The sequence below is a fragment of the Dendrobates tinctorius genome, unplaced genomic scaffold, assembly GCF_039654945.1.
Source record: "Dendrobates tinctorius isolate UK_male_01 unplaced genomic scaffold, ASM3965494v1 ptg000016l, whole genome shotgun sequence".
In the NCBI taxonomy this organism is placed as follows: Eukaryota; Metazoa; Chordata; class Amphibia; order Anura; family Dendrobatidae; genus Dendrobates; species Dendrobates tinctorius.
Window position 1 is genome coordinate 31,833,689 of NW_027361684.1, and position 26,312 is coordinate 31,860,000.

Genomic DNA, 26,312 nt, shown 5'->3' on the forward strand with positions numbered 1-26,312 from the left:
CGTGTGGCTCTAGTCAATGCCTTTGTGGCTCTAGTCAATGCCTTCGGTACTAAGCAAAACATGGTGTGCTAAGTTAACCTGATATGTTCCTTTGAAAATAGCCCTTTAACCACATAAAAGTGATTTTTTAGTTCAATAAAAACAGGACAGTTGTCAGATTATTTTTTTTTTAAGAAATAATTTTAGCAGAATTATCTAAGTAAACAGTAGGGTATAACTAGAAAGAGGGGCATGCAAAATACATATTGGATTTAGTATCCAAAATCTGTTAGCCCCATGTGCCCTATGTGGTCTTCTTCCAGGTCTCCAATTGATATTCTTCTATAGATCTCTTTATCTTCTTATTGTTCGTTACATATATATTCAGCTCTTGGTTTTATATGATGCCGAGTCAATAAAGCAAATGCATTTTCCTTGGGATTTACTTGTTCAATATCCAAGTGCATCACTTAAGTTTCACTTGAGCAGACTGTCGATAAAGGAAATAAAAATCTCCTGAAATATACTTAAGGGCAGAAAGATGCATTATTGTAGTTTGAAGATTGTGAGCTATGTGCCTTCAAGGGATCACTGAGCGTCTTTCCTTTTCAATCAATATCTCTTTACGCTCAGTTCCCTATTGTCAATCATAGCGCCGGTGGCAAACATGAGGCATTTCACAAAAGCTCGGGTTCCCACCATTTCATGCAGTGTTCTACATTTGTCTCTCACTATTTCTCCAGGCATTGTCTGAAACAATGTCATATATAACTCATCCTTTATTGATTAGTTGGTAAATAAAGTGGACCTTTTCATGTGTATCAAGCTTATTTTCTTTACAAGCTGCAAATGCATTTTTGTAGCACTCAATAGAAAGCATCAAGCCGTTAATATTACGTAAATAGACTTTTAGATATGAGCATTGGGATAATTCGTAATATTAAGGCAATTTGCCGTCTTCTCCGCATCAGCTACTGTTGATTTAAAGTAAAAATTCACTGGAAGGAAAATCATTCTTATACAGCATGAACAAAAAGATCCTCACAAAGGAGAACTACCAAAGATAATATATCAAAGGAATTTTAATCTATAGTGCAATGAAAAAGTATTCATATCTCGTGACCTTTTCTACATTGTTCACATTACATCCACAAGCTTATATTTTATTGGGATTTTATGTGATATACCAACACAAACAAGCAAGTATTTCTGAAGTCTAAAGGAAATGATACAGGGTTTTCCAAAGATTTAAAAAATATAAATCTGACAATTGTGGCGTGAATTTGTATAGAGTCCCCCCCAAGTCAAATACTTTGTAGGACCACCATTCACCGCAATTACTGCTGTGAGTCTTTTGGGGTCTGTCTCTACCAGCTTTGCACATCGAAAATTTTGCTCATTCTTTTTTTACAAACTAGCTCAGTGAGATTGGATAGAGATATCTGAACAAAAATTTTCAAGTTTTACCACAGATTCTCAATGGGATTTATGTCTGGACTTGAACTGGGCCTTTCAGTCACATGAATATGCTTTGATCTTCTGAACCAATCCATTATAGCTCTGACAATATGTTTAGGGTCATTGTCCTGATGGAAGCTGAACCTATGCCAAAGTCTGAAGTCTTTTGGGGTCTCTAACAGGTTTTCCTGCAGGATTGTGCTCTACTTAGCTCCATCAATTGCTCCATCAACTCTGGCCAGCTTCCCTATCCCTACCACTATGTTTGACAGTCAGGATGTTTTTTTAGTGTGATGTGCAATACATAGCATTTTGCAGTTAGCCTAAAAAGTTCCACTTTGCTCTCATCTGATAAGAGCACATTCTTCCAGATCCCCTACATGTCTTTTTGCAAACTAAAAATGGGACCTCTTATGGCTTGCTTTAAAAAATGGCTTTCATCTTGCCATTCTTCCATAAAGGTCATATTTCTAGAGTATACGGCTAAGGCCTGGGTCACACTTGTGAGTGCAATGAGAGAAACACACGTGAGTCTCTCGCATCAATACCCAGCACTCAGGACCAGGGCGTTCAGCTGCATAGAAATACATGCAGCCGCACACTATGGTCCCGAGTGCTGGCGGCAGTGCTGGGTTTTGAGGCGCGAGACTAGCGCGAGTTTCTCGCATTGCACTCGCAAGAGTGACCCTGGCCTAATAGTTGAACTGTGGATCTTGGCAGTTCCTCCAGAGTGAGCATGGGCTTCCTGACTGCTTCTCTAATTAGTGCTCGCCATGCTTGGGATGTCGCTATAGGTGGATGGCCATGCCTTGGTGGGTTTGCAATTCTGCTAAACTCCTTAAATTTTTGGATGATGCATTGACAGTGCTCCGTGAGATTTTCAGAACTTGGGCCATTTTTTACAATCTAACCCTGCTTTACTCCTCTCCACAACTTTATCCCTGGCCTCTGTTGTGTTCCTTGGTTTTCATGATTCTGTTTGATCCTTAATGTTGTCAAACAAACCTCCAAGGCTTTCACAGAACAGCTGCAGTTGTAGTGAGAATAAATTACACACAGGTGGACTTAATTTACTAATCATGTGAATTCTGGAGGCAAAATACTTGCTACTTTATGTTGAAATGGCACATAAAATCCCAATAAAATACATCTAAATTTGAATGTGAAACGTGAAAAAATGTGGAAAATCCATTGGGTGTGAACACTTTTTCAAGGTACTGTATATAAAAATATGTCTATCACTTTAATATCTATATTATTAGGTCTTATTATTTATCTTTTAGTTTAGTTTTTAAAAGAATTTGCCAACATTTGTCAAATCTAAAATTATTCTCCATTTGCACAAACATGTAGTTATAAAGTGAAAAAGGCACAGATGTACCACGTCTCCTTATAGCAAATATAAAAAAGAAATACAAACAGTCATGCAATTTCAAAAGAGCTCAGACTTATTATGAGGTATACATTCTGAGACAAATTTAATGCAACTTTTGCCTACGCTACCCTCTGCAATCCTGTTGGTGGAAAATATACCTCACTTCTAGTGACTCCCTATGGTATTGCATTGCGATTTGCCACCTACCGCTGTATTTTAGCGTGCTCGGAAATTTAGTTTCTGTCGATGCAGTTGCATGATTTACAGCTGCTAGCCAGCCTGAATACATGTGAGGAATGCCTGTTTGTTAGGGAATTCCCACATGTATTCAGGCTGGCCAGCAGCCATAAATAATGCAGCTGAGGCGACAGAAACTAAATCTCCGAGCACGCCAAAATACTCGGAGATCACCCGAGCAACAAGTATACTCGCTCATCACTAATCACTAGTAATGACTTGTTGGTGGTGACTGGACTGCCAGGACCCGCACCGATCGGCAGATAGGGAAACTTTAATCCCTGTAAGGCCTGTTTCACACTTCCGTTTTTGTGTCCGCCAAACGGATCCGTTTCCGTTTTTTTGACGGAAACTGATGCAAACGGATCCGTTTTTAAAAAACGGATCCGTTTTTTTGACGGATCCGCGGTAACCGCTAATGGAAGTCTATGGGACAAAAAAACGGATCCTGCAAAAAATGGCGGATCCGTTTTTTTACGGAAACCAACGGATTTTGACGGATTTGAAAAAACGGAAGTGTGAAACAGGCCTTAGAAATGAATAGCAGTGCACATGCCTATCTTCTGCTCCATTTGTTCACTCTGGTGCCTCCAAGCATTGCTCTTGGCTCTTAGAAATTCCTACTCAAATTGTAGTGAACAATTCGATGAAAATAACAGCTCTGGCCAAGAAGGGTGATGATGGGCAATGGTTACCGTATTTATAACCGGGTCATTATCTCTGTATCCCGTGAGTCTAAATCTCCTTCATGCATAATCTGTGGCACTATTATAACCTTGAGATAATATGGTCTTATTTAAAACCTAATAAAGAGGCAAAGCTGTGTTTTGTAATAAATCAGACATTGTTTTTGTGACCACTTTTAGGTTAATGGAAATATTGAAAAGACAGTGCCCCATGTCTAAAACTGCTGTGGCAGAGCATTCAACGGCCAGCCAGAAGAACACACAGGTATTCTGGTCAATTGCACCATTTTTCTGACCAGTCCATAATGGAAGTTGGTGGACTGAACAGGTAGCAGGTTTGGTCTTCGCTGTCAAATTTAACTTCCCCTTGATGTTTTCTTTTGTCCCAGCTATTGTATGCTATTACCATTCTAGAGCACTCCATGCCTATTATTTCTGCCTCAGCTTTCATTGACTACATTTTTCTATTCAATTCTGCCATTTTTATTGCCCTTCTGGATATGACCGAAACTTTATTTTTAAGCTCTGCAGAAAAAACTTGGGCTAGATCACTCTACAGGAATTAGGCTAGTTTCACACTAGCGTTTTGGGCTGCAGTGCACTGCCGCTAAGCCCCGCCCCCTCCGGTCATCTCCGCCTAGTATCGCACACGTCTGCATGCGATCTGCACACCCAATCTTCAGCATAGGGTGCCCAGACCATGCGCTGACCGTGCTCTAGTAGAATTTTGCATGCGCTGTGCCCTTTTGACGGTGCTCTGAGCGCACCATAATGCAACATGGTGCGTTCGGGGCGCATCGTCAAAAGGGCGCAGCGCACGCAAAATTCTCCAGCGCACGATCAGCGCACAATCTGCACACCCTATGCTAAAGAGAGGGTGTGCAGATCGCATGCAGCCATGTGCGATACTAAGTGGAGATGATCGGAGGGGGCGGGCAGGGGGCGGGGCTTAGCAGCAGCCATGCGCCTCGGCCCAAAACGCTTGTGTGAAGCTAGCCTAAAAGGGTGAAAACCAGGGAGCCCATTATTCTACTAAACTAAGTGGCCGACGCCAAGCTTAACTGTGCATGTCCGATGAAACTGACAGATTATTACACATAATGGTAATATTTGTGGAAGTGAGGTGGCTCAGATTAAAAGCAAAATGAAGGAAATATATTGAAGCATACTTACATCTACTATATAATCGTCTAATTCTGTCCATCTGTCTGTTTGTAACGGAAATCCCGTGTCGCTGATTGGTCGCGCCCGGGCGGCAGTGACCAATCAGTGACAGGAACGACGGCACACCTCCGCTGCCATTGGGAGAGAGAGAGATTTTGTTTCTAGAATACCCGATGCATTAGAATCGGGCCACCATCTAGTTGAATAATATGGGGCTTGGGTAGATAATGACATATTTATGAAAACCGAGTGGCAGGTTTTCCAACACCTCTTAATTGTAAAAAGTTTACAACAAATAGCAAGGAGTCAGAGAGCCAAACTATCACAGAGGGCTCGTCCAATTCCTTTGAATGTCTGCTTGTAATCGTCAGCATGCACATGGTCCTCAGTGGCTTCCAGAGCAGCTTTATCAAACACATAATCCCAGTCCAGGATACTCATACAATTTAGACTTTAATGAAACATCTTGATTGAAAATGAACATAAACTAGAGAGCCATTCTCTGATGTATGAAATGCTCAAAGACTTAACATCTTTTGAACCACATTAAAAGTTCTTTGTCACAACTTGATATGCAACGCGTTTCAAGCTATAACACACCATGCAGTGACATAAAACTTTTAGGGATTGAAAAGACCTGAAAATTTGAGCATTTCATACACCATGGAATGGTTCTATGCATCCATTTTTAATCAAGATATTTCAAGGAAGTCTGGATTTTTTGGATGTGCTGGAATGACACTTTGGCCCCGATTCAACAAAACAATTTTTTGGCATAAAAAATTTTAAAAAGTTGCAAAATTTTTGCTCAATAGGAAGTTGTGAAAAAAATCTGCGCCTTCTACCTTTTCAAGTCTGTTTTGGCCAAGTGGGGTAGGGCGGCGCATAGAAATGCCAATTCATCAAACTCATAATGAGTTCTGGCCTACCTTTATGCTACAAATCTTACTCCAGTCTCTTACTGGAGTAAAATTTGTGGTGGGGTGCACATAGGCGCACACTACTTTTAAGAATTTTCTGATTCATTAATTGTGCCTCTTTTAATAAATCAGGAGCATCTGACTCCGACACACCCTCTCATGAACAACATTGGTCTTGAATCTTGATGCATCTGGGACTTAATGGCAGAAAACAAATTTGATCTGTTGATGAGTCCGTTGTACTCAACATTGAGGAGAAACCAATGCAATATTGGAATGGTGCGCTAATAATACTTAATCTCACCCATGCTATTTTCGGTCTTACGCCTCTCTCTAGCAGTAAAATGTCCTGAACATTGTTCATGACTTCCCTCTCACTGCCATAAATCAGCAATAGCTGTGAGATAATTCTGGTGCCATGGTTGACAGCATTTTATAGCACTTTCTAGTATAAGGACTCTGCATATGCTATTGCGTCTGACATTATTTTTGCAGTGTTTACTAGGAACAGTTTTATTAGCATGTGGACTTGAAGAAGCATTAAACAATATGCATATTATAATTAGATGTATTATCCTCTAAATTACATCTCTTCCTTCTGCTTTAAAGAAATCGCTGCCAATTCGAAAGCAAGCTAATGATCTGTGTTAAATCGTGTAAGAAGATTACATAACAAGCTTCTTACATTTAATGCCAAATTGACAAACAAAGCTGGATTGTACCAAAGACACCTGTCTGTGTTTCACTGCCACACTGGACAACATTGTATATGCCAAGCCAATGGGAGGTCTTCTTCTAAGGAGTCCTCTCATCCCTGCAGCACCGGAGTATAGTCAACTAAGACAAGTCTAATATGTATATAAAAGTCTGGAACTGAAATTGTACCCAGATATAGAAACCATCGTCTTATAACATAAGCTACAATGCAGTGGAATTGTGTATCTCAAAAAGATTTTGGGGCCAATGCATCAAAAAGACTAATGTAGTGAATTCTTGCACTACATTAATATTGATGGAGTAGATGCAGAAATAATAAGAATTTGACACTTCTGAGTGGTGCGCACCACACCATGGATTCTGCTCCAGTAAGCAACTGGAGTAACATTTCTAGCATAAAAATACACATTTTTGTTGTTTTGACTTTATTGTCATTACAATGTTTCTGAATAATGTTAATTAATTAACTTATTTCAATAGATTGGACTTACGGTTGTAGTGATATTGTATGTGTATTTATAAATTATTTTTACTTCTTTATTTTTAATCAGGGAAAAGGGGTGTTATTCAAACTTTTATATAAATATATTTTATTTATTTTTTTTTAAATGTGTATATATTTTTTTATTTACTTTTCACTGTATTTGTTAGTCCTTGTAGGGGACTTGAACCTGCAATCATCTGATCACTTGTATTATATACAGCAATACCACAGTATTGCTGTATAGAGTTAGGTCCATATATATTTGGACAGAGACAACATTTTTCGAATTTTGGTTCTAGACATTACCACAATGAATTTTAAACAAAACAATTCAGATGCAGTTGATGTTCAGACTTTCAACTTTCATTTCAGGGTATCCACATTAAAATTGGATGAAGGGTTTAGGAGCTTCAGCTCCTTAACATGTGCCACCCTGTTTTTAAAGGGACCAAAAGTAATTGGACAATTGACTCCAAGGCTATTTCATGGACAGGTGTGGGCAATCCCTTCATTATGTCATTCTCAATTAAGCAGATAAAAGCCCTGGAGTTGAATTGAGGTGTGGTGTTTGCATTTGGAAGGTTTTGCTTTGAAGGAAACATGCGGTCAAAGGAGCTCTCTATGCAGGTGAAACAAGCCATCCTTAAGCTGCAAAAACATAAAAAACCCATCCGAGAAATTGCTACAACATTAGGAGTGGCAAAATCTACAGTTTGGTACATCCTGAGAGAGAAAGAAAGCACTGGTGAACTCATCAATGCAAAAAGACCTGGGCGCCCACGGAAGACAACAGTGGTGGATGATCGCAGAATAGTCTCCATGGTGAAGAGAAACCCCTTCACAGCAGCCAACCAAGTGAACAACACTCTCCAGGAGGTAGGCGTATCAATATCCAAATCTACCATAAAGAGAAGATTGCATGAAAGTAAATACAGAGGGTTCACTGCACGGTGCAAGCCACTCATAAGCATCAAGAATCAAAAGGCTAGACTGGAGTTTGCTAAAAAAAAATCTAAAAAAGCCAGCACAGTTCTGGAAGAACATTCTTTGGACAAATGAAACCAAGATCAACCTCTACCAGAATGATGGAAAGAGAAAAGTATGGCGAAGGCGTGGTACAGCTCATGAGCCAAAGCATACCACATCATCTGAAAAACACGGCGGAGGCAGTGTGATGGCTTGGGCATGCATGGCTGCCAGTGGCACTGGGTCACTAGTGTTTATTGATGATGTGACACAGGACAGAAGCAGCCGAATGAATTCTGAGGTATTCAGAGCCATACTGTGTGCTCAGATCCAGCCAAATGCAGCCAAACTGATTGGTCGTCATTTCATACTACAGATGGACAATGACTCAAAACATAAAGCCAAAGCAACCCAGGAGTTTATTAAAGCAAAGAAGTGGAATATTCTTGAATGGCCAAGTCAGTCACCTGATCTCAACCCAATTGAGCATGCATTTCACTTGTTAAAGGCTAAACTTCAGACAGAAAGGCCCACAAACAAACAGCAACTGAAAACCACCGCAGTGAAGGCCTGGCAGAGCATCAGAAAGGAGGAAACACAGCGTCTGGTGATGTCCATGAGTTCAAGACTTCAGGCAGTCATTGCCAACAAAGGGTTTTCAACCATGTATTAGAAATGAACATTTTTACAATTATTTAATCTGTCCAGTTACTTTTGGTCCCTTTAAAACAGGGTGGCACATGTTAAGGAGCTGAAACTCCTAAACCCTTCATCCAATTTTAATGTGGATACCCTCAAATGAAAGCTGAAAGTCTGAACTTCAACTGCATCTTAATTGTTTTGTTTAAAATTCATTGTGGTAATGTCTAGAACCAAAATTAGAAAAATGTTGTCTCTGTCCAAATATATTTGGACCTAACTGTATATGAGAATTTGTAGTGTCTTATGAACACCAGCCAGGAGCTGGCAATCACAAGAATACCTTCATCACAGGCACAGGAATCTTCAGCAGAGCCCTTTGCCATCATGGCAATTTATCAACACTGAAGATGCTGTTGGGTGGTTAAAACAGCTTGCCCCTGGGCCATGCGTAGTTATTGCCACTGACAGAGATTGACAGCAGCATTTAATAGATTTAGCTCCACTCCATCCACGGATTTTAGAGGCAGAATATGACTGAATAATACAGCCATCGTCTTACGACAAATATACAGGCTCAGGAACTGAGCCCGCAGAAAGACAGGGAGTTGACATATGATGTAACTGTACATCATATGTTGGTAAGGGGTTAATAAGAAAACCATTTATACTCAGACACAGTTTAAATGGTATTTTATTTTAGCAATCAGGTTAGTTTTGGAATCAATCCTAGGTAAACATTCCTGCATTTTACTAAATCTGGAGTATTTGTCTTTGATATATAATCTTACCTTTAAGTTTTTCACCAAACATTGTAAGGAAGACAGTAAAATTGATAGGTCCTGGTGCCTCCTTCACCATGTCATCCAGCTCCTCACTCTTTACATTGATACGACCTTAATAAAAAGAAAATAACAAGTAAATCCAGCGAAGTAATTTAGAATAGCCGTCACATTTGGGCCTTTTGTTTCAGAAAGTACTGTACGTCCAAGACTTCTGCAACTGTGGTAAAAACATTTTCTCCTGTCATCCTCTTATATTGAAAGAACGTTCAAATCGATGTCAAAATAGATAAATTTTGTTGTTATACATTTATATGATGATGTTCTATCAGTTGTTGACTGCCTTAAGTATATATGCAGACATGTTGTTATCTCTCTCAGCTTTGCATGGAGTCACCTGGTTTTTGACCTTCACAACCTAGTCATCTTATGAGACATACCTATCACCCTGGATGTAGAGATAGGTCACAGGACCCAAAATTTAAAGAGCAACTGTCAAATTAATTTTTATTTTATAAATCAATAGTACACAGGAAAATAAGTAATGTTGTAATATATGTTATCAGAGAAATCTGCTTCTTTCTCCTCTAGGACTGATCAGTCATTCTCAAACTTCTCATTTCTCTAGTAAAATCTGTATTCAGTGAAGACAGATTGTTACATTACTGAAATAGGAGATGGCAGTTGTTTTTTTATACGATTCTATGTAGAAGGTAGAAAGAAGGAGCTCTGTCTCTATCTAGCTCCATCCTTCTCCTCTCTCCCCTCTACATGAAATTTTATCAGTAGCAAATTTCATCTTCCTATCTCAGTAATGTAACAATCTACCTTCACTGAATACAGATTTTAGCTGTTAATTGAGAATTTTGAAAATTAAAAATCAGTTCAGTAGGAGAAAGAAGCAGATTTCTCTGATAAGATATATTACAAAGTTTATTCTTTTAATACATACACAGTTGATTTATGGAATAAAAATGTCACTCTTTGAGTCCACATAACATAATGCCTTGTTGGCACTGAACCAATTACTTTTATCAGTTCCTCTCTGACCTTCCATTTTTGTTTGTGGCTTAGAGTTCCAGCATCACAACATACATCAGACTACGTGTTTTCCTAGATTTACATTGCGGCTGGCAGTGGCGTACCGTCAATAGTAGCAGACCACGCAGCTGCTATGGGGCCCGGACAGGTGAGGGGGCCCGGATGGGTGAGGGGGGCCTGCAACAGCTGCTGCGGTTTGGCAGCTGTGCTGACACAGTACTATTTCCTTTAATTAAATGTAAGCGACGGCGGACGGCCGCTGTATACCCCCATGAAGCTCCCCTTTCCTTGTTTCCTGGTCAGCAGTTGGCTGAAGTCTCTGGCTGGATTTGCATAAGAACGCCCCGCCTCCTGGCAGCCAGAGAGCAGCACACCTGCATTGCAAGAAGCAGGAAGCAGAAAACATTCATGAGCCTCTCTCACTCAGGGAGAGGGTGGACAAACACACAAGATGGTGAGCCCGGCTGGGGGTGGATTTTTTTGTTAAATGTGTCCCCTCACTGTGCTGGCAGCCTGGCACTTTGCACCTTAGGGAGGGGGGCCCGGCTGCACGCACTGTGGAGGGTGGAGGGGGCCCTGCATGCACTGCAGGTGTGTGTGTGGATTCCTCTGTGCTTCTGTGGCTGGGCCTCTCCTGACATCATCTGTGCTGCTGTGGCTGCCTCTCCTGACATACTCTGTGCTTTTGTGGCTGGCTTTCCTGACATCCTCTGTTCTGCTGTGGCAGGCTCTCAAGACACCCTCTGTGCTTCTGTGGCCGGGCCTCTCCTGAAATCCTTTGTGCTGCTGTGGCAGGCTCGCCTGACATCCTCTGTGATGCTTTGGTAGGCTCTCCTGACATCCTCTGTGCTGCTGTGGCAGGCTCGCCTGACATCCTCTGTGATGCTTTGGTAGGCTCTTCTGACATCCTCTGTGCTGCTGTGGATGGCTCTCCTGATATCCTGTATGCCGCTGTGGCTGACTCTCCTGACATCCTGTGCTGCTGTGGCTGGTTCTCCTGACATCCTTTGTGCTTCTGTGGCTGGCTCTTCTGACATCTTCTGTGTTGCTGTGGTTGTCTCTCCTGAGATCCTCTGTGCTTTTATCTCTGGCTTTTCTGAAAGCCTCCATTCTGCTGTGGCTGGCTCTCCTGACATACTTTGTTCTGCTTTGGCTAGCTCTCCTGACATCCTCTGTGCTGCTGCTTCGGCTGGCTCTCCTGACATCCTCTGTGCTGCTGCTGCGGCTGGCTCTCCTGACATCCTCTGTGCTGCTGTGGATAGCTCTCCTGATATCCTGTATGCTGCTGTGGCTGACTCTCTTGACATCCTCTGTGCCTTTGTAGCTGGCTTTCCTGACATCCTCCATTCTGCTGTGGCAGGTTCTCAAGACATCCTCTGTGCTTCTGTGGCTGGCTCTCCTGATATCCTCTGTGCTTCTGTGGCTGGGCCTCTCTTGACGTCATCTGTGCTGCTGTGGCTGGCTCTCCTGACATCCTCTGTGCTGCTGTGGATAGCTCTCCTGATATCCTGTATGCTGATGTGGCTGGCTCTCCTGACATCCTCTGTGCTGATGTGGCTGGCTCTCCTGACATCCTCTGTGCTGCTGTGGCTGGTTCTCCTGACATCCTTTGTGCTGCTGTGGCTGGTTCTCCTGACATCCTTTGTGCTGCTGTGGCTGGCTCTTCTGACATCCTCTGTGCTGCTGTGGTTGTCTCTCCTGAGATCCTCTGTGCTGCTGTGGCTGTCTGTCCTGAGATCCTCTGTGCTGCTGTGGCTATCTATCCTGACATCCTCTGTTCTGCTGTGGCAGGCTCTCAAGACACCCTCTGTGCTTCTGTGGCCGGGCCTCTCCTGAAATCCTTTGTGCTGCTGTGGCAGGCTCGCCTGACATCCTCTGTGATGCTTTGGTAGGCTCTCCTGACATCCTCTGTGCTGCTGTGGATGGCTCTCCTGATATCCTGTATGTCGCTGTGGCTGACTCTCCTGACATCCTCTGTGCTGCTGTGGCTGGTTCTCCTGACATCCTTTGAGTTTCTGTGGCTGGCTCTTCTGACATCTTCTGTGTTGCTGTGGTTGTCTCTCCTGAGATCCTCTGTGCTGCTGTGGCTGTCTCTCCTGATATCCTCTGTGCTTTTATCTCTGGCTTTTCTGAAAGCCTCCATTCTGCTGTGGCTGGCTCTCCTGACATACTTTGTTCTGCTTCGGTTGGCTCTCCTGACATCCTCTGTGCTGCTGCTTCGGTTGGCTCTCCTGACATCCTCTGTGCTGCTGCTGCAGCTGGCTCTCCTGACATCCTCTGTGCTGCTGTGGATAGCTCTCCTGATATCCTGTATGCTGCTGTGGCTGACTCTTTTGACATCCTCTGTGCCTTTGTAGCTGGCTTTCCTGACATCCTCCATTCTGCTGTGGCAGGTTCTCAAGACATCCTCTGTGCTTCTGTGGCTGGCTCTCCTGATATCCTCTGTGCTTCTGTGGCTGGGCCTCTCTTGACGTCATCTGTGCTGCTGTGACTGGCTCTCCTGACATCCTCTGTGCTGCTGTGGATAGCTCTCCTGATATCCTGTATGCTGCTGTGGCTGGCTCTCCTGACATCCTCTGTGCTGATGTGGCTGGCTCTCCTGACATCCTCTGTGCTGCTGTGGCTGGTTCTCCTGACATCCTTTGTGCTGCTGTGGCTGGCTCTTCTGACATCCTCTGTGCTGCTGTGGTTGTCTCTCCTGAGATCCTCTGTGCTGCTGTGGCTGTCTGTCCTGACATCCTCTGTGCTTTTGTGGCTGACTCTCCTGACATCTTTTGTTCTGCTGTATCTAGCTCTCCTGACATCCTCTGTGCTGCTGTGGCTGGCTCTCCTGACATCCTCTATGCTTCTGTGGATAGCTCTCCTGATATCCTGTATGCTGCTGTGGCTGACTGTCCTGACATCCTCTGTGCTGCTGTGGCTGGATGTTTGACCTATAACATGCATGCCTGGAGTTAAGAGCACCTTTTGATTTTTTTATTTTTTTTTTGGGGGGGGGGGGCCATTCAGACTTTTGCTATGGGGCCCCATGATTTCTATGTACGCCCCTGGCACCTCTTCCTATTAGGCTTCTTTCACATTTCAGTTTTTTGCCATCAATCGCAATCCATTAAATTTTGAAAAAAAACGGATCCGGCGACTGATGCCGTCAGATCCGTTTTTTTCTCATAGACTTGTATTAGCGACGGATTCCGACTGATGGCTGCACGTTTCATCCGTCGTTCGCCGGATCCGCCAGAAATTCTTTGTCTGTCGGCTGGAGACAACGGACATAGGAACATTTTTTGTCTCCATCGAAAAGTCGGCGCCGTCCATCGTTTGCTAGAATGGAAGCCTATGGGCGCCGGATCCGTCGTTGTCCGTCAAATGACGGAATCCAGCGACGGATTCCATTATTTTAAACTGAGCATGCTCCAATATCCACAGCCCCAAATGTATATAAATCTGCCAGGTAGGGCAGTCAGATCCGGCGAATAAATGGATCTGTTTTATCAGTTTTTCACAATCTGCGAGGGATCCGTTGAGCCGACGGATTGTGACTGACGTCAAAAACTGAAGTGTGAAAGTTGCCTTAGGCTGAGAAACCCACAAACTCACTGTCAGCATCTGTGCGTATGGCAGTACCACTGAGTCCAGACAACCAAGAGTGCAAGGTGCACAGAGCATTCCACACCATCCCAAAACACAAAGCAAATAGCATGCAATGCAAATTACACATTATGTACCAAACAACATCACCAGACCAATAACACTGTCTCTTTAACAAATAAGCTGCCTCTTATAATAAAATAAAGAGGGGCATCTGGTTTATGGCCCTTATCAATGCCTTCTTACAGGCAGCTGTGTGCATCAAGCCCAATGCACAAATTAATATTAGTAAAAATAACACTATCCAGTGCTAACAAACTGATCAAAATTATTATGAGTGCGGTTACATGACTGACTGCAGCATTAAGTCTACAAAGAATGTTCAGTTTTTAAAGATGTAATAAAACAAATTAATGTTACAGAAACTAATGAGCGTATAATTAGATATGCATATTATAGATCTGGATCGGTCCCTGGGAAATATATGCATTATATATTAATATACACAAGCACAATAATGGAAATGACAAACTCATTACTTGCTTACTCGTAGTATTATTAAATCTTTCGGCTTCTCGTAATTTATATTATCAAGAAATAGAATTGTCCCTACTTAACAATGCACAAGAATAATACACCAAAACTATTGGATCACATGTTATGTTATGTGTCATGTTTCTACTGCATTGTAATAGTTTTATTTATGTAAAACATTTTCAAAGTATGTAAAAATATACTGTATATTTGCTATGTTTGATGCTTAAAATGTAAGTAAATATACACTAATCATCGGATGGCAACTGGAAGAGAAACATGTCTGGCAATTTTCACTTAGTTTATTATCTCACATGAGTGCTTATGATAACTTTGACTGAGATTGTAATAAGTTGATCCATCCTATAGCAGTTTTAAAAAAATCTTCCCCTGTTTTTTTAAAATTGCCAATGGATTTTTTTAATATACCGTTCCTTTGTGATTTTGGAAAAATTTGAAAAAAAATGAATCTAGAACTTCTTTAACCCCTTAAGCCCCAAGGGTGGTTTGCACATTAATGACCAGGCCAATTTTTACAATTTTGACCATTGTCCCTTTATGAGGTAATAACTCTGAAACGCTTCCATGGATCCCGGTGATTCTGACATTGTTTTCTCGTGACATATTGTACTTCATGGTAGCGGTAAAATTTCATTCAAATAACTTGCGTTTATTTGTGAAAAAAACGGAAATTTGGCGAAAATTTTGAAAATTTCGCAATTTTCCAACTTTGAATTTTAATGCCCTTAAATCACAGAGATATAGCACACAAAAAACTGAATAAGTAACATTTCCCACATGTTTACTTTACATCAGCACAATTTTGAAACCAAAATTTTTTTTTGTTAGGAAGTTATAAGGGTTAAAAGTTGACCAGCGATTTCTCATTTTTGCAACACCATTTTATTTTTACGGACCACATCACATTTGAAGCCACTTTGAGGGGTCTATATGATAGAAAATACCCAAAAGTGACACCATTCTAAAAACTGCACCCCTTAAGGTGCTCAAAACCACATTCAAGAAGTTTATTAACCCTTTAGGTGCGTCACAGGAATTTTTTGAATATTTAAAAAAAAATGAACATTTAACTTTTTTTCACTAAAAAAATACTTCAGGTTCAATTTTTTTTAATTTACCAAGGGTAACAGGAGAAATTGAACTGCAAAAGTTATTGTGCAATTTGTCCTGAGTACGCCGATACCTGATATGTGGGGGGGAACCACTGTTTCGGCGCATGGCAGACGTCAGCAGGGAAAGAGCGCCATTTGACTTTTTCAATGCAAAATTGGCTGGAATTCAGATCGGACGCCATGTCATGTTTGGAGAGCCCCTGATGTACCTAAACATTGGAAACCCCCCCAAGTGACCCCATTTTGGAAACTAGACCCCCCAAGGAACTCATCTAGATGTGTGGTGAGAACTTTGAACCCACAAGGGCTTCACAGAAGTTTATAACATACAGCCGTACAATTAAAAAATCATATTTTTTCCACAAAAATGATCTTTTCACCCTCAATTCTTATTTTTCCAAGGGTAACAGGACCCTAAAAGATATTGTGCAATTTGTCCTGAGTGCGCTTATACCCCACATGTGGGGGTAAACCACTATTTGGGCGCATGGCAGAGCTCGGAAGGGAAGCAGCGCCATTTGACGTTTTTGGCTGGAATTGAGATCGGACACCATGTCGCGTTTGGAAAGCCCCTGATGTACCAAAACAATAGAAACCCCCCACAAATGACACCATTTTGGAAATTAGACCCCCCAAGGAACTTATCTAGATGTGTGGTGAGAACTTTGAACCCACAAGGGCTTCACAGAAGTTTATAACATACAGCCGTACAATTAAAAAATCATATTTTTTCCACAAAAATGATCTTTTCACCCTCAATTCTTATTTTTCCAAGGGTAACAGGACCCTAAAAGATATTGTGCAATTTGTCCTGAGTGCGCTGATACCCCACATGTGAGGGTAAACCGCTATTTGGGCGCATGGCAGAGCTCGGAAGGGAAGCAGCGCCATTTGACGTTTTTGGCTGGAATTGAGATCGGACACCATGTCGCGTTTGGAAAGCCCCTGATGTACCAAAACAGTAGAAACCCCCCATAAATGACACCATTTTGGAAACTAGACCCCCCAAGGAACTTATCTAGATGTGTGGTGAGCACTTTGAACCCCCCCAGTGCTTCACAGAAGTTTATAACGCCCGTGCGTGAAAATACAAAAATCGTATTTTTTCCACAAACATGATCTTTTAGTCACCAATTTTTTCATTTTCCCAAGGGTACAAGGAGAAATTGGACCCCAAAAGTTGTTGTCCAATTTGTCCTGAGTAGGCTGATACCTCATATGTGGGAGAAAACTACTGTATGGATACACGTCGGGGCTCGGAAGGGAAGTAGTGACGTTTTGGAATGCAGACTTTGATGGAATGGTCTGCGGGTGTCATGTTGCTTTTGGAGAGCCCCTGATGTACTTAAACAGTGGAAACCCCCACAAGTGACCCCATTTTGGAAACTAGACCCCCTAAGGAACTTATCTAGATGTGTGGTGAGCACTTTGAACCCCCAAGTGCTTCACAGAAGTTTATAACGACCGGGTGTGAAAATAAAAATATCGTATTTTTTCCACAAACATCATCTTTTAGTACCCATATTTTTATTTTCCCAAGGGTAACAGGATAAATTGGACCCCAAAAGTTGTTGTCCAATTTGTCCTGAGTACGCTGACACCCCATATGTGGGAGAAAACTACTGTATGGGCACACGTCGGGGCTCGGAAGGGAAGTATTGACGTTTTGGAATGCAGACTTTGATGGAATGGTCTGCGGGTGTCATGTTGCCTTTGGAGAGCCCCTAATGTACCTAAACAGTGGAAACCCCCCACAAATGACCCCATTTTGGAAACTAGACCCCCTAAGGAACTTATCTAGATGTGTGGTGAGAACTTTGAACCCCCAAGGGCTTCACAGAAGTATATAATGCCCAGGCATGAAAATAAAAAAATCGTATTTTTTCCACAAACATGATCAATTAGTCTCCAATTTTTTTATTTTCCCAAGGGTAACAGGAGAAATTGAACCCCAAAAGTTGTTGTCCAATTTGTTCTGAGTACGCTGATACCTCATATGTGGGAGAAAACTACTGTATGGACAAACGTGAGGGCTCGGAAGGGAAGTAGTGACGTTTTGGAATGCAGACTTTGATGGATTAGTCTGCGGGTGTCGTGCGTTTGGAGAGCCCCTGATGTACCTAAACTATTGAAACTCCCCACAAGTGACCCCATTTTGGAAACTAGACCCCCCACGGAACTTATCTAGATGTGTGGTGAGCACTTTGAACCCCCAAGTGCTTCACAGAAGTTTATAACGCCTGGGCGTGAAAATAAAAAAATCATTTTTTTCCACAAAAATGATATTTTTGCCCCGAATTTTTTATTTTCCTAAGGGTAACAGGAGAAATTGGACCCCAAAAGTTGTTTTGCAAATTGTCCTGAGTATGCTGATACCCTATATGTGGGGGTAAAACACTGTTTGGGCGCATGGCAGAGCTTGGAAGGGAAGGAGCACCATTTGACTTTTTCAACGCAGAATTGGCTGGAATTGAGATCAGACACCATGTTGCATTTGGAGAGCACCTGATGTGCCCAAACAGTGGAAACCCCCCAATTATAACTCCAACCCTAACCCAACACACCCCTAACCCTAATCTGAGCCCTAGCCCTAACCCTAGCCCTAACCCTAGCCCTAACCCTAACCCTAGCCCTAACCCTAACCCTAACCCTAATGGGAAAATGGAAATAAATACTTTTTTTTAATTTTATTATTTTTCCCTAACTAAGGGGGTGATAACGGGGGGTTTGATTTACTATTTATGGCGGTTTTTATTTTTGGCGGCTGTCGCACGCTAAAAGACGCTTTTTATTGTGAAAATAGTTTTTCCATCACCACATATTGAGAGCTATAATTTTTCCATATTTTGACCCACTGAGTCATGTGAGGTCTTATTCTTTGTGGGACGAGTTGACGTTTTTATCGGTACCATTTTTGGGCACGTGACATTTTTTGATCGCTTTTTATTCCGATTTTTGGGACGCAGAATGAACAAAAACCAGCGTTTCATGAATTTCTTTTGGGGGGGTGCGTTTACACCGTTCCGCGTGCGGTAAAATTGATAAAGCGGTTTTATTCTTCGCGTCGGTACGGTTACAGCGATACCTCATTTAGGTCGTTTTTTATGTTTTGTCGGTTTTTTGCAATGAAAACAATTTTATATAAAAAATTATTTTTGCATCGCTTTATTCTGCGAGCTATAACTTTTTTATTTTTTTGCGGATGATGCTGTATGGTGGCTTGTTGTTTGCGGGACAAGATGACGTTTTCAGCGGTACCATGGATATTTATATGCGTCTTTTTGATCGCTCGTTATTGCACTTTTTGTTCGGTGGTATGATAATAAATCATTATTTTTTGCTTCGTTTTTTATTTTTATTTTTGAAGGGGTTCGCTAAAGGGGTTAACTAATGGGACAGTTTTATAGGGCGGGTCGTTACGGACGCCGCAATACTAAATATGTGTACTTTTATTGTTTTTTTTTTTTTATTTTCAAAAAATGAATTTATTGGGGAATATTTTTTTTTTTTTTTTACTAATTTATTTAGCGATTTTTTTAAAATTATTTTTACACTTTTTTTTTATTTTTTTTTTACTTTATTACATAGTCCCAGTTGGGACATCACTGTCCTGTGACAGATCGCTGATCTGTCACATCACAGATCACTGTGACAGATCAGCAATCTGTCACAGGCAGTTCTGCAGACTTCCTCATGCCTGCGCTTTGCAGGCAGTGAAGAAGTCAGCTCCCTACAGGCCCCCGAAGGCTCCCGTCGCCATCTTGGATCCGGGGGCCTGTAGGGAAAGAGTCCCCCGCAGCAGCGCTGCACATTGCGCTGCCGTGGGGGGCTCAGGGAAGCACAGAGGGAGCCCCCTCCCTGCCGATGCTTCCCTTTAACTCCCGGTACACCGCGATCGTGTTTGATCACGGTGTACAAGGGGTTAACGTGTCGGGGCGGTCCGTGACCGCCCCTGACACATTGTGCCGGGTGTCAGCTGTGATAATCAGCTGACACCCGGCCGCGATCAGCGGCGCTCACCACGTGGGCGCTGATGATCGCATTAGACGTACTATGCCGTCCTTGGGAATTAAGTTCCAGGGCACATGTACGGGATAGTACGTCTAATGGCAGAAAGGGGTTAAACTTGGTCTCCAAGACCCAATTAATATATTTTTATACAAATATACAGATATGAATCTATGCTATTAGAATATATACATGTTATTACAATGTTAGTATATGGCTTAAAGTGAAACTGTCACCACGAAAATACAGTTCAATCTGCAGACATCTTGTTATAGGCCAGGGGAAGCGGAATGGATTGATACATAGTTTTGTTGGGAAGCATTCAGTATAATTTGTGTTTTCATCATTTAAACTTCTGCTCTTACTGAGATTTTCAGTCTACTAGGCGGTGCTATCAGTGACTGACAGCTGTGCCTGTATGCATTCTAATACAAAGAAAGCTGACACTCACTGATAGGACCGCCTAGTGGGCCAAAAATCTCAGTAAGAGCAGAAGCTTACATGATTAAATCACAGGTTATACTGAATCTTTTATCACAAAACTATATATCAATCTGCTCAGTACCTTGTAATTACAATTGCTGTCCTCCACCATCCACACAATGTCTGCAGGTGTGCGCCAGTGCAGGCATACTTCTCTCTACCCTGAAAAGGTCAGAGCAAAGTACTGTAATGCGCATACACCAGGAGAGGCCAAAGAGCGCCGATGATCCAAAAGTAAAGCAGTCGCTTACGTATTACAGCACATTTCTCTGATCTAAGAAGCTTGATGTAGGGGCAGAAACCCTGATCCTAGTGATGTGTTACTTACTAGGCTGTGTGCCTCATGACATGTAGTGCTCCTGCTTTGTGCAACTCATCCACACCACTGATTAGTTAGTAGCTTTCTGAGTACAAATTAATTTGGCAGAAAGATGCTAATAAGTGGTGGGATTGGGTTACAGAAAGCAGGAGAACTACATGCCATGAGACAACTAGTTAAATCATAGTATCATAGAATGTTAGAGTTGGAAGGGACTTTCAGGCTGAGTTCTCACGTCGCGTTTTTTTCGCATTTTCGCGGCGGTTTTAAAAGCGCAATTTTGCTGCGAAAACATGAAAAATAAGCATCCCATGCAATTTTATGGGATTCCGCAATGTGTGCTAATGCTGCGTTTTTTTCCACGGCGAAATCGCTTCGCGGTAAAAAACGCAGCATGCTCATTAATTTAGCGTAATCGCGACGATTCCACCCACATAGGAATGCATTGTTCTGCTTACTTTCCGCATGTGGTTGTGCCCACCATACGAAAAGTAAGCAGAACATTTGCGGATGGTACCCACGGTCCAGAGGAGAGGAGACTGTCCTCCGGGCTGTGGGTACCATATCCCTGTAAAAAATAGAATTAAAATAAAAAATATTGTTATTCTCACCTTCCGGCGTCCTGCGCAGCCTTCCCACCTCTCTCCACACTCCCGGTCCCAGTAATCCTTTGCGAGAATGACCGCGATGACGTCGCTATCTCACGGGATCGCGACATCTCGCGGTCATTCGCGATGATGTCGCGGGAGCGCGACGTCTCGCGGTCATTCGCGCAAAGGATTACTGGGACCGGGAGCGTGGAGAGAGGCAGGAAGGCTGCGCGGGATGCCGGAAGGTGAGAATAGCAATATTTTTCACATTTTATCTTTTACTACTGATGCTGCATAGGCAGCATCAGTAGTAAAAAGCTGGTCACACTTGCCAAACACTATGTTTGACGAGTGTGACCAACCTGTCAATCAGTTCTCCGAGCGATGCTCCAGATCGCTTGGAAAACTCTAGCATTCTGCAAGCTAATTACGCTTGCAAGTCGCTAGTTTTCCACGGGAATTTAAAATGCGATTTTCCCGCGGAATGGAATTCCGGAATTCTCGCGGTAACTTCCGCGAGAGTTCCGCTACGTGTGCACATAGCCTCAGGGTCATCGTGTCCAACCCCCTGCTCAATGCAGGATTCACTAAACCATCTCTGCAGATGTCTTACCAGCCTCTGTTTGAAGATTTCCATTGAAGGAGAACTCACCACCTCTCGTGGCAGCCTGTTCCACTCATTGATCACCCTCACTGTCAAAACAATTTTTCTAATATCTAATCTGTATCTTCTCCCTTTCAGTTTCATTCCATTGCTTCTCATGTTTCCATGAGCAAATGAGAAGAAGGATGATCCCTCTACACTGTGATATGCCTTCAGATATTTGCAGACAGCTTAAGTCTCCTCTTAGACTTCTCTTTTGCAAGCTACACACGTGGTCAAAATTGTTGGTACCCCTCATTTAATGACAGAAAAACCCACAATGGTAAAAGAAATAGCTTGAATCTGACAAAATTAATAAGAAATCAAAAAACTATGAAAATGAACAAATGAAAGTCAGACATTGCTTTTCAACCATGCTTCCACGGAATTTAAAAAAATAAAACTCATGAAATAGGCCTGGACAGAAATGATGGTACCCCCGAAAATAATGTGACCAAAGGGACATGTTAATTCAAGGTGTGTACACTAATTAGCATCACAGGTGTCTACAGTCTTGGAATCAGTGAATGGCCTGTATAGAGGGCTACAGATACACACCATGTTACCAAACAGCACAGTGAGTATCACACTCAACATGGACCTGAGGAAGCAAAGGAAAGAGTTGTCTCAGGAGATTAGAAAGAAAATTATAGACAAACATGTTAAAGGTAAATCTCCAAGCAGCTTGATGTTCGTGTGACTACAATTGCACATATTATTCAGAAATTTAAGATCCATAGGATTGTAGCCAACCTCCCTGGACGTGGCCGCAGGAGGAAAATTGCTGGCAAATCAAAGAGATGAATAATACAAATGGTAACAAAAGAGCCCAGAAAAACTTCTAAACAGATTAAAGGTTAACTTCAAGCTCAAGGAACATCAGTGTCAGATCACACCATCCGTCGTTGTATGAGCCAAAGTGGACTTCATGGGAAACGACCAAGGAGGACACCATTGAAAAAAAAAATCATAAAAAAGCCAGACTGGAATTAGCCAAACTACATGTTGACAAGCCATAAAGCTTCTGCGAGAATGTGCTATGGACACATGAGACAAAAATGAAGCTTTTTGGCAAGGCACATCAGCTCTATGTACACAGATGGAAAAATGAAGCAGATCAAAAAAAGAACACTGTCCCAACAGTGAAACATGGAGGAGGCTCTGTTATGTTCTGGAGCTGCTTTGCTGCATCTGGCAAAGGGTGTCTAGAATCTGTGCTAGGAACAATGAAATCTCAAGACTTTCAAGGGATTCTAGAGAAAAATGTGCTGTCCAGTGTCAGAAAGCTTGGTCTCAGTCGAAGGTCATGGGTCTTGCAACAAGATAATGACCCAAAACACACAGCCAAAATCACCCAAGAATGACAAAGAGGAAAACATTAGACTATTCTGAAGTGGCCTTCTATGAGCCCTGACCTAAATCCTATTGAGCATCTTTGGAAAGAGCTGAAACATGCCGTATGGAAAAGGCCACCTTCAAACACGAGACAACTGTGTTTGCTCTTGAGGAGTGGGACAAAATTCCTGTCGAGTGGTGCAGAAGTCTCATTGACAGTTGCAGGAATCATTTGATTGCAGTGATTGCCTCAAAAGTTTGTGCAACAAAATATAAAGTTAAGGGCACCATCATTTCTGTCCAGGCCTATTTCATGAGTTTATTTTTTTAAAAATTCTAGGGAAGCATGGTTGAAAAGTTGAAAAGCTGACTTTCATTTGTTCGTTTTCATAGATATTTTTATTTATTATTACTTTTGTCAGATTGAAGCTATTTCTGTGACTATTGTGGGTTTTTCTGTCATTAAACGAGGGGTACCAACAATTTTGATCACGTGTGTAAACATTCACAGATCCTTTACCCATTCATCATAGGACATACTTTTCAGTCCGCTCACCATCCTGGTAGCTCTTTTCTGAACTTGCTCCAGTTTTTCAATATCTTTTTTTTATGTGGTGCCCAGAACTGGACACAGCATTCCGGATGAGGCCGGACCTCTCATAATACATCCTAGAACTGTGCTTGCCTTTTTTTGCTGCTGCATCACACTGCTAACTCATGTGCATTCTGTGATCTATAACTATATCCAATTCTTTTTCACACATGCTGTTGCTTACCGTATATACTCGCGTATAAGCCGAGATTTTCAGCCCATTTTTTGGGGCTGAAAGTTCCCCTCTCGGCTTATATGCAAGTCATATACCAGGGGTGGGTGGGGGAGGGGGAGTGGGGGTGTCAGAGACCATACTCATCCCTCCTGGCACGTCTCTGCAGCCCCTGCTTCTCCCTCGGTCATCTTCTTCCTGTGTTCAGCGGTCACGTGGTACCGCTCATTAAATTCATGAATATGCGCATATTCATGAGTTTAATGAGCGGTGCCATGTGACCGCTGAACACAGGAAGAAGATCACCAAGGGAGAAGCAGGGGCTGCAGAGAAGACCGTGCGCCAGGAGGGGGTGAGTATGACGGGGACAGAGCAATATTCACCTGTCCCCGTTCCATCGCCGTGCACCGCTGTGTCTCCGGGTCCTCCTGCTGTGACGTTCAGCAGAGGGAGCGATGACGTAGTCAGTGCATGCCCTCTGCTGAATGTCACTGCAGAGACCCGGGAGACAGAGCAGCGGACGGCGATGGAACAGGGACCAGTAAATATCGCCAGTGCCGGGGGCTCAGGACACCAGTACCTGGCCCCCAGTGACGGAGAGGTGAATATGTCATTTTTTTTTAATTGCAGCGGCAGCAGCAAATAAGGGGTATTTATGGAGCATCTTATGAGGCAGCATTAACCCTTGTGCAGCAGCATATTATGGGGGGTATTTATGGAGCATCTTATAGGGCAGCATTAACCCTTGTGCAGCAGTAAGTAAGGGGTATTTATGGAGCATCTTATGGGGCAGCATTAACCCTTATGGAGCAGCATAAGGGGGGTATTTATGGAGCATCTTGTGGGCCAGCATTAACCCTTGTGCAGCAGTATATTATGGGGGTATTTATGGAGCATTTTATGGGGCAGCATTAACCCTTGTGCAGCAGCATATGGGGGTATTTATGGAGCATCTTATGGGGCAGCATTAACCCTTGTGCAGCAGCATATGGGTTTTTTTTTATCTATGGAGCATCTTATTGGTCCACCATTTACCCTTGGCTTATACATGAGTTAATAAGTTTTCACAGTTTTTTGTGGCATAATTAGGGGTCGGCTTATAAGTGGGTCGACTTATACACGAGTATATACGGTAGTTGTATTCCTTCCATTCTGTAGATATAATTTTCCTCTTTGTTGCCCAGATGTAGACTCTTGCATGTCTCCCTGTTAAATACCTTTCTATTACTCGCTGCCAATTTTTCAAGCTTCAAGATTGCTCAACTAGTTCTCTAGTGATAATCTCCTGCTGATAAAACAATTACTTTATTGAAACTGCAATAACTGATACATCTCTGAAATCAGGGTCTTTGCCCCTATATCATGTTGCTTTCAGATTACGTAAAAAATCTCACTGATAGATTCCCTTCAATATTGTACTATTCTGCAGAATGCAGTCTGTCCGGATATTTAAGGGTTGAATATTATTAGAAATTATATATAGTATAATAAAATAACTGGAGAGCAGAACTTAAAGTACCAAAAATTGTACTATTATTAAATTTGCTTCACATTTTTAGTACACATGATGGGTATATACAGTATACAATTGTTCTCATTGTGTTTTTTGTTTTTGAATTCCAACATTTATGAAGATATTAAAATGTGTCTGCTTGTAAATCTGTCTGCAATCTGATGCTGAAACCAAATAGGTGTAAGCCATGGACTTAAATTAGTGCATGTATCTACATGACATTCACACCAAACAATCTTATAGAATTAATTAAAATGGAAATACAGTTGGGACTTAGTCTCTATTCATTTGAATATGCTCTTGTCACTATATGAACTGATGCTTAGATGGGAGCCACTGGGGAGGAAGGCACAGCACCATAATTACTGTCATATTCTGTTTTTTTTCCTTCAAGATGCCATATGTAGTATCACATTTGTCGTAAGAATTAACAATTTCCAATATACAATAGAACTTTACAAAAAAACAAACATAAGATGACCATCCCTGACCTGAAGTTTCATTGTCACATTTTCAATTTTCTTTTATCCAAGTGATATTGGCCAGATTTGGGTGATTATCTGATACAGGTTTGCATTGAATTTAAATAGATATAGGATATCAACCGATCATACGAATGCAAATGATATTTTTTTTAGTAATTGCCATTAAAATTATATTTTGCCTTTACCGTCTCTTTTTAAGGGGTACTACTTAGTGATGAGCATACTGTAAAGTTCTGGATTCATACCGGACTCCTAGCGTCCATGCACGGACCCTGAACATGGACTTTTTCCTGGAAGTCCGTCATAGTGTTCATGTTCGCCAGCCAAATAAATCATGTTGAAAGGCTGCTGCACAGCCAATCAACATGTTTATAGGCTGTGGGCACTTCCGGAGTCATCATAGCCATGCCAAGTACTGGCATGGGTGTAATTGGCCGGCAGACCATTTGTCCCTGCATGTAAATAGGCC

General features: G+C 42.1%; 1 protein-coding gene across 1 annotated transcript in view; it reads right to left on the reverse strand.

Moving 5' to 3' along the window:
- MYL10 (myosin light chain 10) overlaps positions 1–26,312 on the reverse strand; it is a 74,476-nt gene that overhangs the window by 15,536 nt on the left and 32,628 nt on the right. Inside the window, exon 4 of the mRNA XM_073565620.1 lies at positions 9,417–9,521. Coding sequence (XP_073421721.1) covers positions 9,417–9,521 — 105 coding nt within the window. The remainder of the gene's footprint in view (positions 1–9,416; positions 9,522–26,312) is intronic.